The sequence below is a fragment of the Syzygium oleosum genome, unplaced genomic scaffold (assembly GCF_021117445.2).
Source record: "Syzygium oleosum isolate NSW1041296 unplaced genomic scaffold, Sole_v2.1 Sole_v2.29, whole genome shotgun sequence".
NCBI lineage: Eukaryota > Viridiplantae > Streptophyta > Magnoliopsida > Myrtales > Myrtaceae > Syzygium > Syzygium oleosum.
The window spans coordinates 1,319,270-1,333,948 of NW_026607513.1; the positions used below are offsets into that span (position 1 = coordinate 1,319,270).

Sequence of the window (14,679 nt, forward strand, 5' to 3'; positions counted from 1 at the left end):
CTATCGAGGAGCCACATCAGTAAGACAGCCGCTGGTCACTGAACATTGCGGCGTTGTCTTGCTGCTATCGAGCTTCTCGCTAGATCGATTTGAGTTTCGATCTTGAGATTGTTGTTTGTGCTTCACACTTGTGATGGAGAATGAAGGTTCCTCGGGCACGGGAAGGCTAATGGAATCAGCACTACTAAGCATAAGAACAACTGTATCCATGGCAGGTCGGGCTTCTTTGTCGTTCTGAACGCAAAGCAAGCCAATGTGAATACATCGGATCACTTCGCTTTCCGAGCAAGATTCACTGACTGTTCGATCCACAATTTCCAACGGTGCTCCGATTCTCCAGTGTTCCCAAACCTAGAAAATATGTTGGTACTGTCATTAATTTACCAAAAATGAATGAAATTGTCGGATCAAACTGTACTCACGTAGTCGAGAAGGCCTGCGCCGTGATCTGATATGTAAGAATCCTGATTCTTCTTGCCCGTTATGATCTCAAGCATTAGCACACCAAAGCTGAACACGTCAGATTTTACTGAAAATTGTCCGTACATGGCATATTCAGGAGACATGTAGCCGCTGCGAAGTAGTTCAAAGAGGAAGACATAGTCGTGATTATCATGAATGAGCATAGTTCGCTTAAACATCAAGATGTTAAGGCTCAATATATTCTATGCATTAAAAAATCCAATTAAAGGCCGAATCTGTTAGCGTAATTATCGCAAATTATCCGGTGGGTTATTCCTACCATGAACCGAAGTAATATGAAATTGAACTTACTAAGTTCCGACGATTCTGTTTGTACTTCCTTGAGTCTGCTCAGCACCAAAAATCCTAGCCATACCAAAGTCTGAGATTTTCGGGTTCAGATTGTCATCAAGCAAAATGTTGCTAGCTTTGAGGTCACGATGGATAATTCGGAGCCGAGAATCTTCATGAAGGTAAAGAAGACCACGCGCCACCCCAATCAGGATCCTGTTGCGGGCCGACCAATCCAATTGTATGCTTTGCTGAGGGTCTGTGTAGGCCAGAATTTGCAAATGTTGTGTCAGAAGGAGCACTACACATGTCTGAACGTTATTGGCAGGTGGTCATTGTAACATGTAATTTTGTTTGAAATCATCATCAATGTGTTTAAAAAATGTTCCAAGACATACTACTCTACTACTGCTTAAATCTTGGATATATTTCTAGATCGTGACCAGGATTGGAACGAGACAACTAAACTGAGTGGAATGGAGTCACTTTTAAAGATGAAGAGAGAGGAGCGCACTGAAAAGCAACTGGTCGAGGCTTCCATTGGGAACATATTCATAGACTAGTATCGTTTCTTCTCTTTCCATGGCAAATCCTAATAGCCTCACTAAATTTCTGTGCTGAAGCTTGGCTACCAATTCGACTTCGTTTTTGAATTCCTGTAAGCCTTGTTTCGAGCTTTGAGACAACCTTTTTGCTGCGATATTTCTCCCACAAGGAAGTGTACCCTACAAAAGACAGAATATGAAAGAAATTCTCATGTTAAGACAGAATATGAATAGAGATTGAGTCTCTAGGTAGTGCTTTATGTCATATCTCTATGTTAAAAACTTCTTACCCGGTAAACTGGACCGAACCCGCCTTCGCCTAATTTATTGTAATTAGAGAAGTAAGCTGTGGCGTCTTCAATTGTGCCCACATCAAATTGCAGGGAATGTAGTTCCGTCATTTCGCTCTCAACTGTGTAGCAGTAAGCCATCAACTCTTCGATCCGAATAAACTATAAATGAAAAGACTAACGCAAGCAGTGTACACCTACACATTTCTCACCAATAGGATCTTCTTCGACATGGTTTCTCTTGTTCCTTTTTCTTTTGAGGGTAAAGCAGAGCACGATGCAAAGTAGCACAACTGCCAAAGTTGCAGAAGCGATCCCAACAACTAATCTTGATGAAGAATGCCTTTTCTTTTCGACTGTAATTTAATTAGTTGAAGGCTTCATTAGTATAATGGCATTACGTTTAGCAACTAGCAAGTATATGGTAAAGGCAATTGAGAACGGTAAAAACAGTAAAGAGAAAGGCACTATAACTAGTTAAAAAAAAGGGTCGAGTTTCTTACCTTTCGGGACGTTCAAGAGGTTTGTAGCGTTTTCATAGAACGGATACATCTCAAACCTGACGAAGCAACTCGGAAGCAAGAATCTGCCCCCGATTTTCCCGGTTTGATTTGTCAGGAGAATCGAAGTCACATTCTGCAGGCAATCCTTGCAGGGAGCCACCAAGAGATCAGGCCTGCACTGGGCAAATGTATATAGAATAGTGCCCGTTGAGTTTTCTAAGGCCTCTTTGTGAGCATACCTCTTATCGGATCGTTCAGTGGCGGTAGTTATCAACTGGTCCATTGTTTTGTTCAATAGCTCCATGAGCTCGGCGGGCTCTTTCACATTCTCTGGATTATACCCGCCCAGAAGAGGTGCTTTATCTGTGGCTGAAAAGAAGTTACGGTCCGAATACCGCAACACGCACTGGTCAAACCAGAGGATGGACTCTTTGGCCATAGGACACTTCTCTTTGATCCTGACACTAGCATCTGTCGCACATTCCATGCACACATCCTTAGTGACATCTCCCCTGCATAGGAAGCTACCGTATACGGCGTCGGCATTGCTTGGCTTCCCTTCGCTCGTGTTGAAGAATCCGTTGCTCGAGTTGGCGAGAGAGGGAAGGGACTGGAGGAGAAGGTTGATGTTTGCCTCGTAGGTGCTATTCCGAGTGAAAGTGCTTGAATTCGAGCAGTAATGCTCGCTGATAGTAACGATTGATTCGGTTTCTAGGGTGAGAAAGCTAAGCATAAAAATGAGGATTGCAAAAAGCTTTGTCATATTGTTTTTCTGGGGCTTGGCTGAAAGTGAAAGTTCTTTCCCTTTCATTTCAGCACCATGCTGTACAATGTACCTTGATATATTATTGGGGTCAAGATTAATGGTCTCCGATATATTAATTCTATGGTTATTTTATACTTCTGGTTGTTAGATAGCATCGAAATTCTCCATTAGGTATAGCCATGTCGGAAGTTTCCTTGAAAACACTAATACAAAAATTGGACGTTGGGATTATTTTTGTTGTTCTGCAAAGGGCATTGAATGCTTAAAATATAGGATAAATTTTGTCTTACATGCATGGACAACTAGCGGGTCATTTGCTATTCCAGTAAAGTTGAATTGGATGTATTCTTTAAACGATACGTTCGTTAACAAGCATTAGTTTATATCATTTGTAATAAATCAATAGCCCTGAGTATATTTTTCCCAGCACACCTTCTTTGACATCACTCTCCTCCAGCACACTCGCATATATTTAACTTGATGGACAAAATGGGAACGAAATTGCACACATAACAACAGCATTGAATCAACGGTTTGACATGAATGAGCCCGTCAAGTCTGTGTGAAATGACCCATCGATCAAGATACTTAAAATGAAAGTACATGAACATTGCATGCGAAAAGTGCAAATTTGGTGTATTGAGGTAAAAAGGGCTCTCATTTGGAAAATGGCCAGATAAGCAAGTAAGGTTACCTCCTTAAGAAGGGCATCATCAAGTGCAAAACCAAAAACTTACCTAAACCCTGGAAAACTAACTGTACATGGAAGAATCAATTTATTGGATCCGAATGTCCTCAATCTCAACAAGAGGGATCTCTTGGATGAGGTACCAATAGTCGTCATTGAGTTTTGAGTATCCATCTTTCAGAAAACTGACTTTAGTGTAGATGCACACATCAATTCATTGGATCCGAACCCGATCAATTTCGATGCTAGGGATCTCTTGGATAAGCAGCCAATAGTTGCCAAGGAGTTTTGAGCATTGATCTTTCAGAATCTCGCATCCATGTATCTCCGGATCGTCGGAAATGGATTAAATTACTTCGATTGGGAATTCATAAAAGATTTGGCTCGTAAAACATGCATTGACAAATTTAGTAGCCTTTTTTGGTATCTGTTTAATTGACTTTTGCTCTGGGCTCTTGGCAGCAGCAACTATTATTTCATACTTTTACCCGGCAAAAAGGCTTGGTCGGAGAAACGGAAAATATCGATAGCCTTTTGAAGATGAGGGTGACAGTTTATTAAGTGATAGTCTTTTTCGATGTGTTTTTCGGCTCATAAGAGACATCGTACGAGCAATCGAGAGTGGCACTATCAACGATCTGTTATCCTAGCTGATGTTTGAGAAATATGCAAGCGAAGCCACAAATGTTTGGAAGTTAGCATCCTCTAAAGCTCAATGCTCCCCTTCCGTGCTAAAACGCGAATCAACAATTTGCTTCTTACTGCACCATAAGATAAGAAAATTTTCAAGAAAGAAACAATTTCTTTTTTTGGGATTATCAACCAAATATATATCTACCAAATATAGGGATATCAGTTTTGGAAGATTTGGAATCTTATCTTTAGAAGTTAGAAAGTTTTCTATTTTATTTATTTCTTTTCTTGCTAGTAAATCTTCTAGAATGTACTCTTGGGTATTTATATACCCCAACTAAGGTTAGTAGAAATACAGAACGATTTCTTTCTCAACACAGTATCAAGAGCCATCTAGGGCTAACGCCCCATTCAACCCTAGCTTTCTTCTTCTTCTTCTTCTTCTTCTTCTTCTTCTTCTTCTTCTTCTTTTTTCATATGGTCAATATGGCCTTGGAGAATCCCCTGTGACATCCTGAAAATTGTCCATTTGGGATTTATGAAATGCTTGATTTTATGAACGTACTCGTAGTTAGTTCTCGCCCGGAACTGATCATTCCTGAGATACTAACCATTAGGGAAAGGCTAATCATGAATTTAAATTCGTCCAACTAAAGAAAATTCGATCATGAATTGATTTTCGACCATAAAATCGTCGATGTGACATTTTGAGCCACTGTTGGCCGATCCAATGATAACCAGGGGTCAGTTCGCCACTATCATAGTAGTGGATCGCAGGTGATTCCGCGGGACCACGAAATGAATTGACGAATGATCCTGAACCTATACCAAACGATCGTGCCCCTCGGATCTAGCGGTCGATCCTCGCGATTTAAATGACAACCGAAGTCGTCACGAACCGAATGAACTTGCACGTGACTCGATTTATTATCAGTCACGGGTCGAATACGTAAATTTCCCCAAAAAGCCGCCCGTTAGTCCGAGAAACGCTCGAGTTACGTTTAATAAAATTTAATTATTTATTTGAGCCCAATTTGGACATCGAAAAATTAGGAAGTCACAACGGGGCGTTAGGACGACGTTGTGGTGGGAACGTACAGCTTCGGATTTGCCCGAATCCTTCAGGAAAATTCAATTTCGACGAGAGATGAGGAAAGTGACCGTTTTACCCTTAGGAATTTGTTAAGGGCAAGTTTTAATAGGGAAGGGCATTTTGGTAATTTTGCCCTAACTTTTGAGTTGGACAATTTTGCCCTTGGAATTTTATGAAATTCCCAAAATTGCCCTTGGATATTTTTGGGAAAGATTCGATTTCGGCCGTCGGTTTCAAGATAAGATCGAATCCGAGCCATCGATTCGGATTGTGAGAGAGGGGCATGATCGTCATTTTGGCCTCTAAATTATTGGTTTGACCATTAAAAGACCAAGACCAATCTCTCTCTCCTGATTCTCTCTCTCTCATCTCACGGCTCCCTCCCCTCCCTCACCGTGAGCTCTCTCTCTCTCCCCTCTCCCTTGGCCATGACACACGGCAAGGAGGCCTTCGCCGTCCGCGCCACCGCTAAGCCTCGCCGCCGCTCGCCGCCGTCCCCGCTGATCGCCGCCGCTTTCCACTCTAGCCACGTTAGTCTAGAGTTTGGTAAGTCGCCCCCTAAACCCTATTTAGGATATCGGGTATTAACGGACTAGTTTAGACGCGGTTTAGTCGGTTTTAGGGGTTGATGGAAGTGATTATAGATGGATTAGAGGAGAGCTTGATCCCTTGTTGTGTTCATGGATGTTCATGTGTCTGTTGGATGATAGTTTGGACATGGTGGAATGAGTTTTGGTGGTTGAAATTCGGTAGAAATCAATTAGGGTTTGAATCCTTGAGGTTTGGTGTGATTCTCGGATTCGCGGTTACTGTATCCGTCGGGTTTGCTATTTTTGTGGAGAATTGTGTAGGCAGAATTTGAGGAAGTTTTCTTCATGAAGTTGCTTCCAACATCTTGAAGTATAACATATTTTAAATTTGGAATTTTTGGAGGCCATTTGGGTCGCACGAAAACCCATTTTCAAACCGTATTAAAACTGCCCGGAACACTGTTCATCCCGACCTTCTTGTCTGGTTGAATTTTTATAAAATTTTCCAGATCTATTTTCAATAAACTTCCTTCACAAAGGTTGTTGGCGACTTTCTTATCTATGACATATAAAAATTTCAAAGCTTTTCAAGATGATTTGTATGTTGAAAGAAATGTATTTTGAGGACAAAACAGTTTGTTAGAGCGAACTGATTTTGGTCTGATTTCGAGGGACAAAAAGGCATGATTATAGATTGAACCGGATTTCGTGTTCTCCGTAAGAAATGTTTATTAAGATGTTTTTTTATGATATATCCAAAATTTAGAATTTTTGGAGTTCGTTTACTATTTATTGTGATGGGATTTCGGTTACTGTGTAAACTGCCCAGATTTACCCTGATTCTATGGATGTTCATTTTTATGAGCGGAATTGTGGGGGTGTCGAGGTTGAATAGTTGCTGCCCTTGTGACTGGAATTGATGCTTGAATGTGTGTTATATGAGTTGATTTGAGGATGAAATGAGGATGTTTCGATGCTGGAGTGAGACTAAATAGAGTGTCGAATGTTGTGGGATGGAATTGACGAGCTTAGGGCTCGAGTTAAGGACAAATGGTGTCGGTTTGGTGTGTGGTAGTGTGGCTGGATTGTGGTGTTTAATATGGTTGGAAATGAGCTTGGAAATATCGAATTTATGTCTATGAACGTGGTTGTGTTTGTGGGCCCGTGAGTGGCCTTGTGTGTTTATTGTACCGTGATTTGATGGATTGAAATGTGCTTGTTATGTGCACGCTCAGGTCGAATTGAATTGATTGTCAATTGACCGTGTTGGATGCTTATTGAGCATGAGAAATGCATGGTTTGATGCGTGTACGGGCCAAGTGTGAATGGCCAATATGTTGGCATGTGAGTGTTGAGCATGTGAATGAGTAAGAAATGGTATGTGGTGTGGCATGCGTAATTGTGGAAATCCCTGAGGCGGTACCATTACGCGGGAAATTGTGCCGTCCTGAGGCGTGTACTTTAACGCGGGACGATACCCGGTATTACCGAAAGACTACCAACCTGAGGCGTGTACTTCAACGCAGGTTGTACCGTAGGTGGTAGGTGTTGAGCTTGAGGCGTGTACTGTAACGCGGGCAAGAGACATGGTCTGAGGCGTGTACTGTAACGCGGGTCACTGGCGAGAGTTGTAGAAAAGATGTGATGAGGTTGGAACAAATGCACGAAATATGATTATAACATGCATGTGAGTGAAATCGTGCTGTTATGCCTAACGTGCAGGTTGCATGCTGGAAAGGCCTAGATAAGCAGAATTGTCTGCTTGCGATGCTATGGTTGAATGTGATTGTGTGTTGTGATTGTCTGGAGGTACGTGATAGCCTAGGTGGGGTTTAGGGTGTGTGCTTATTGAGATGTGATCTCATGGTTGTTTCGACCAACATTTTCAGAACCCCGGCCTGAGCAATGAATCTTCCTCCGCCGCCGCAGTGTTTTGGGATACAGATGCACACCGACCATGACGTGGTAGAGTGCCCAACAGACGAGTCAGAGGTTCAGAGGGAATCAGATTTGGAGTGGACGCCAAGCAGAGGGCGTAGGGGCTAGTGTAGGGGTTGGGAATAGGCTTTTTGAAGCATACCATTTTTGGTGATAGGTATACCCAGGCTGCTGATCTTTTTGAACGTCTGTGATTTATAGAGTAAAAGTTCGGTGTGCTCATGTATATTATGGTGTGTAAATTGTGGATATTGTATAAGTTTGAATCAATAATAGATGTGGTTAATCTCCTCTGCTTACCCCAGTTATTATTGTCCGGGTATTGATTATGGCTTTCGCTGATTGATAAATCTCTGATAAGTTTAATTGGGTCGGCGATTTTCCGGGACGTCGCTTTATTCGACCAGAGAAGTGTGTTGCGTGCTCGATGGGGTTCGGGCCGTGACATCCCCCACCACCACCACCACCATAACCGCCATTACAAACCCATCTTCTACACTTCTTCCACTCGGATCTGCTCATCACTTTCTTTCTCTACGTCTCACGGCATCCAATTACTTGCTATGGAAAGCATAGGTTATCCCATTTCTCAAGGGACAAAACCTCTACGGTCATGTCGATGGAACCAAACCGTGTCCCTCTGATGCGGCTGAAGCAGCTCTCTAGCAAGAACAGGACACTTCCATCATGAGTCTTCTAATTGCGTCTCTCTCAGAATCAGTTTTACCTCTCATTATTGATAAATCAACCAGTAAAGCCATTTGGGATGCTCTCAATGCCTCTTTTGGCTTAGGTTCCGCTACATGTATGCTCTCTCTTCATCTCAGTCTCCAACGTCTACGACAAAAACAGGACGAATCAGTTATTGATTTCCTCCAGCGTGCTAAATCCATTGCCGATGAGATGAGTGCTATAGGCAAGCCTCTTGAACCGGAGGCTTTCAATGTCCACATCTTCCGTGATCTCCGATTTGATCTCTGAGACATTGTTCCTACATCACTTGGCTGTTCTAAACCAATCTCATTTACAGATCTTCAAGGTCTTCTCCTTAGTCACGAGAGTATTAATGCTTTCCAAAAGTTGCAGATATCTGAGCCTTCCTCTCAAGCTAATTCTACTACAGCCAACTTTGCTCAACGAAATGCCATCACCCATCCTGGTTTCTCTTTCTCTAGCCGTGGTCAGTCCAAAGGTCGTGGGGGTCATGGTGATCGCTTTGGCCGTGGTCGTGGTGCCCGTGGTGCTCAACAAGGTCAGTTATGGTGTTCCATCTATCAACATACAAATCACACTGCTGCTACATGCTACATCGCCCTCTAGGTATGCCTTATTACCCGCCCCCTATACATACCCCTTCAAATACTTCATCTTATCGACCCTCTTATTCTTCCAATGCCAACTTGAGCCATGCCTTTCCCCCTCTTTTACCTACACCTACCAACACTGTACCTTGGTACCCTGATACTGGTGCCTCCCATCATGTCACACCTGATATACAATCCCTCTCTTCCTACGAAGCCTATAATGGATTGGATCAACTATATGTAGGCAATGGTAAGGGTCTTCAAATCACTAAAATTGGTACTTCTTCTATTTCCTCTTCTATTTCAAATCTTTTGCACCAAATTTATTTGGTTTTATCCTCTTAAAGTAAAGTTAAATGTTTACTCTGTTTTTCATACATTCCAAGCTCTTGTTAAACGTCGATTTTCATGAAAAATAAAAGCCGTTCAAATGGACTGGGGTGGGGAATTTCGTGCATTCCCCTCCTTTTTCTCAAAAATTGGTATTGCTTATCGCATCTCTGCCCCTCATACTCATGAACAGCAAGGGGCGATTGAGCGTCATCATAGGCATATAGTTGAAACCGATTTAACATTATTAGTTCATGGCTCCGTCCCTCACCAATACTGGAACTACGCATTTGAAACGGCGGTCTGCCTTATCAATCGGATGCCGTCCAAGGTCACTAATCGCATCTCCCCCTTTCAAATGGTTTACAATTACCCTCCAAATTATTCCTTCTTAAAAATCTTTGGGTGTCGTTGTTTCTCATATTTAAGTCCGTATAATGCCCATAAGATGGATTTTCGCTCTGTTCCTTGTATTTTCTCGAGATATAGTTCATCTCACACAGGGTATCACTGCCTTAACCCTGGCACTAATCATTTATACATTGCTCGACATGTTCGTTTCGATGAAACTTGTTTTCCCTTTGAAACTCCTTCCATTCTTGGTCAATCACCTACTTTATCACTTCCTACACCTGTCCTGGTAACAGGGCTTCAGCCCCTATTGGTGTTCCTCCACCTACCAATATAGTGAGATCACAGATTCCTGCATCGACTCCCATAATGTCGTCTAATACCGATTCATTCATCTCCCCTACCCTAAGAACCATAACTCTCCATGAACTTTATCACTCCCCTTCCTCATCATCCTCTCCGCCTCTGCCGCCCCCACCTAGGCCACAATGCACCCACATCATGCAACTTCGCTCTCGTCCTCCTCAAATTAATATTGCCACCACCCCTCTCACCGAACCAATCTCATTCATCCAAGCCAACAAATTCCCTGAGTGGCATGCAGCTATGACCGATGAATTTAATGCCTTGTTAAAAAATGGTACGTGGTCTTTGGTGCCTCGCACTTCCTCCATGAACCCCATTGGGTGTAAGTAGGTTTATAGAGTTAAGCGCAAAGCGGATGGCAATCTTGAGTGCTACAAAGATCGTCTGGTCGCTAAAGGTTTTCATCAGCAACATGGCTTGGATTATACATAAATCTTCAGTCTAGTTGTGAAAATTACCACTATTCGCTCAATATTATCTCTAGCTGTCTCTCAAGGGTGGCAAGTGCAATAATTGGATGTGCACAACGCTTTCTTACATAGGGTTCTTTCTGAAGAGGTGTACATGGAACAACCACCTAGGTTTCAAGACCCAACTCGTCATGATTATGTTTGCAAGTTGCATCATTCTCTATATGGTCTCAAGCAGGCCCTGAGAGCCTGGTTTCAACGACTCTCACAGTTTTTACTTCATTTGGGATTCTCAACATCACAAACAGATCCCTCATATTTATCTATCGAAGAGGCACTAATGTCATTTATTTTTTGATCTATATTGATGATATTCTGGTTACAGGTAATGTATCTTCTATATCAGTGCAATATTAGAGAAATTATCTGCAGAGTTCTCCATTAAGGATCTCGGCCCGCTCCACTTCTTCCTTGGGATAGAGGCTGTCCCTCACTCTAACGAGTTGCTTCTCTCTCAAGGACGTTATATTGATGATCTTCTTCACAGGGCTAGGATGTATGAGTGCAAGCTTGTCCAAACTCCTATGGCCACGACTATAAATCATCTGCGAAAGGGGGTGCTCTGATGTCTGATCGTGCTCTGTATCGGTCTATAGTTGGTGCCTTGCAATATGTGACATTGACAAAACCAGATCTCTCCTTTGATGTTAATAAAGTTTATCAATTCATGCATGCACCTATTGAAGACCACTGGCAAATGGTGAAACGCATATTGCGCTATCTCAAACAGACAAGGTTGTTTGGTTTGCTTCTTTCCCGATCCATTGATAATCGCTTGGAAGCTTTTTCCAATGTGGATTGGGTTGGTAGCTTTGACGACAGGAAGGCAACTGGAGGGTATGCTATTTTTCTTGGTCCTAATTTGATATCTTGGAGCTCCAGAAAACAATGAACCGTAGCGTACTCTTCCACAGAGTTCGAGTATAAAGCTCTTGCCGATGCTGCAGCTGAACTCATTTAGCTTGAGTCACTATTTCAAAAGCTTGGGTTCCCTCTTCAAGGTCCTCCCATCCTTTGGTGCGATAATATTGAGGCCACTTATCTGTCTGCAAATCCGGTTTTCCATGCTTGTACCAAACATGTTGAATTGACTTCCACTTTGTTCGTAATCGCGTCACCAAACTACAACTCAATGTGCAATTTATCTCCACAGATGACCAACTAGCTGATGCTCTCACCAAAGTCCTTTCTAAAGCACGTTTTGCATTTTTACGAGACAAGTTGAAGATTCGCAGTCTCGACTCTTCCACTTGAGGGGGTGTATCAACCAAATATATATCTACCAAATATAGGGCTATTAGTTTTGGAAGATTTGGAATCTTATCTTTAGAAGTTAGAAAGTTTTCTATTTTATTTATTTCTTTTCTTGCTAGTAAATATTCTAGAATGTGCTCTTGGGTATTTATATACCCCAATTAAGGTTAATGGAAATACACAACGATTTCTGTCTCAACAAGGATGTAGCTCTGTTAATGTTAACTCGAAAACTGCACAAAGCGTAACACGCACAAAGCGCACATAAAAGAGGGATGATTACCCAATCAATTCTAAACCTATTGTATGGACGCCAATTCTGATGCACTTAGATTGGCGAGCTTGGAATGGGCTGAAATTGGAGTCGTTTAGATGGGTTTCAGGCTTTTGGGTTTTAGGCAGTTTTCATTATTTTAATGTTATTTTAATGGCGTTTTCGTAATTTTCGCGTTTTCTATTGTGATTAGGTTTAACACCATATAAAATGGTGTTTAGGGTTTCGTTTTAAAGAGAATTTGGATTTTTGATAATCACACCTGAGAGAACGAATTATTTCTCTATTAAATATTCTTGTTCAGTCAATTTTCTATCGCGATTCGGCATCATTTGGTATCAGAGCACAGGTTGCTTGAATTAATGGTCGAACAGAATCGCATTGGTCATGGACGACGGGCTCGTGGTGGCCGGGGGCGTAGAGTCGTTTCTGAAGCAGACGAACAACCGAGTCTAAGAGATCTATGAGACGTAGAAATTGAACAACAGAGAAGACGAATCTAGGATTTGGAGCGACAACTTGCGGAGGCGAGATTGGACATTCAATCCGAAGGAGCGGAATCTAAGGATCCATCCGATGATAAAGGGGAGGACATCAACCCTTTCGGGGTTCTGAACCAGGAACGGAATCGAGGAGTACGACCTAAAAATCAGCCCTTTTCTCATAATTTTGGGATGAAGATCGAGATTCATGAATTTCATGGTAAGGCTCATCCTGATGAATTTGTTGACTGGTTACATACAGTAGAGAGAATCTTTGATATTAAGGATCTGAATGAAGAGCATAAAGTTAAATTAGTGGCTATTAGGCTATGAAAACATGCCTCGATATGGTGGGAGTATGTAAAAAGGTAGCGTGCTAGAGAGGGGAAATCAAAAGTGAATCGCTGGGATAAGATGAAGAAATTGTTGCAAAAGAAATTTTTACCTACTCATTATAGACAGGAGGCGTTTATTGAGTATCACAACGTTAAGTAGGGAGATTTAATGGTCGACCAGTATACCGAGGAGTTTGATCGATTGCGGATGCGTTGTGATGTGACTGAGGAAGACGAGCAAACAATTGCTCGATATTTGGCGGGGCTGCAGTATGAAATTTCTGATGTTGTCCAATTACAGTAATATTGGACCTATGAGGATGTGTGCAGGCTGGTCTTGAAGGTGGAAGGTCAGTGTAAAAGGAAGGACGTGAGTTCCAAATTTCAGAATCGATGGTCAGGCAAAGAATCCCGAGGAAAAGCGGGAACATCTGCAACCAATTCGACATCAGCCGCAATTAAGGTTGCGAGTTCTAAACCTGCATCCAAGAAGGGGCAGAGTAGTGTTGGAACTAGCAGGGGAGGAGCTGTAGCCAAGCGATATTTCAAGTGTCAAGGACTCGGGCATTTTGCTGCTGATTGTCCTAACCGACAAATTGTGACGCTTGTTGATAATCCAGTCTTTGATGAAGGTTAAATCTATGATGAATCTGAAGGCGAACAAGAGGATGCAGAGGCGGAACAAGAAGGGATTGTCTATGCTGATTCTGGTGAGTCCTTAGTTGTTAGAAGAATCTTAAATGTTGCTGTGGCGGACGATGAATCGTGGCTTAGACATAATATTTTTCATACTAAGTACACTAGTGGAGGTAAACTATGCAGCATGATAATAGATAGGGGAAGCTGCGAGAATGTGGTGTCCACTATTATGGTGGAGAAGTTGGGGCTGAAAACAGAATATCATCCTCAATCATGCAAGCTATCGTGGCTTAGGAAAGGGAACGAGGTGAAGGTGAGCACGAGGTGTCTTATGCAATTTTCGATTGGGAAAAATTACATTGATGAAGTGTGGTGTGATGTGGTCCCAATGGATGCTTGTCATATTCTATTGGGAAGGCCGTGGCAGTTTGACAGAAAGACAGCATGATGGTTTCAGAAATACCTACACCTTCAAGAAGGATGGCCGGACTATTACCCTAGGTCCTTCAGATTTGAGAAAGGATGTGAAGAATAATCTGCTGTCCAGATCGGAATTTCAAGAAGAAACAGTGAACGCGCTTGAGCTTTTTGCCATTTTGGTGATGGAGCGGAATTCTGACAATCCCAAAATTCCTACCCATGTTCTGCCCTTGCTTGAGGAGTTTGCTGATGTCGTACCGGAAGAGATGCCACCTGGGTTGCCGCCCATGAGAGACGTTCAGCATTGTATTGGTTTCATCCCGAGAACTGTTATTCCCCATAAGGCAGCTTACAGAATGAGTCCTAAGGAACATGAGAAACTGCAGAGACAAGTGAAATAGCTGTTAGAGAAAGGCGCAATCCGAGAGAGCATGAGTCCCTGTGCAGTGTCGGCCTTGTTGGTTCCTAAGAAAGATGGGTCGTGGAGGATGTGCATAGATAGCAGAGCTGTCAACAAAATCACAATCAAGTATCGATTTCCTATCCCACGATTTGATGATTTGATTGATCAGTTACATGGGGCGACTATCTTTTCGAAGATAGACTTAAGAAGTGGTTATCATCAGATTAGGATGCGACCTGGAGATGAGTGGAAGATGGCGTTTAAGACTAGAGATGGTCTATATGAGTGGATGGTGATGCCCTTCGGGTTGTC

The 14,679-nt window shown here is 42.4% G+C and overlaps 1 protein-coding gene across 1 annotated transcript; it reads right to left on the reverse strand.

The window, feature by feature from the left end:
* On the reverse strand, positions 1-2,854 carry LOC115677764 (cysteine-rich receptor-like protein kinase 44). The gene is made up of 7 exons (XM_056303748.1): positions 2,127-2,854; positions 1,801-1,949; positions 1,589-1,710; positions 1,268-1,478; positions 775-1,012; positions 423-573; positions 1-351 (listed from the first exon to the last, which is right to left on the reverse strand). The coding sequence occupies exons 1-7, from the start codon at positions 2,852-2,854 to the stop codon at positions 1-3; spliced, it is 1,950 nt and encodes a 649-aa protein (XP_056159723.1).
* Between the last annotated feature and the right edge of the window lie 11,825 nt (positions 2,855-14,679).

Excerpts from the sequence above, each read along its gene's own strand:
- LOC115677764 (XM_056303748.1), bottom strand. The coding sequence starts at position 2,854 with ATGACAAAGCTTTTTGCAATCCTCATTTTTATGCTTAGCTTTCTCACC. Across the intron at positions 1,711-1,800 it reads TGTCGAAGAAGATCCTATTG|TTGAGAGCGAAATGACGGAA; the intron begins GTGAGAAATGTG and ends ACTGCTACACAG. Across the intron at positions 352-422 it reads GCGCAGGCCTTCTCGACTAC|GTTTGGGAACACTGGAGAAT; the intron begins GTGAGTACAGTT and ends CATATTTTCTAG.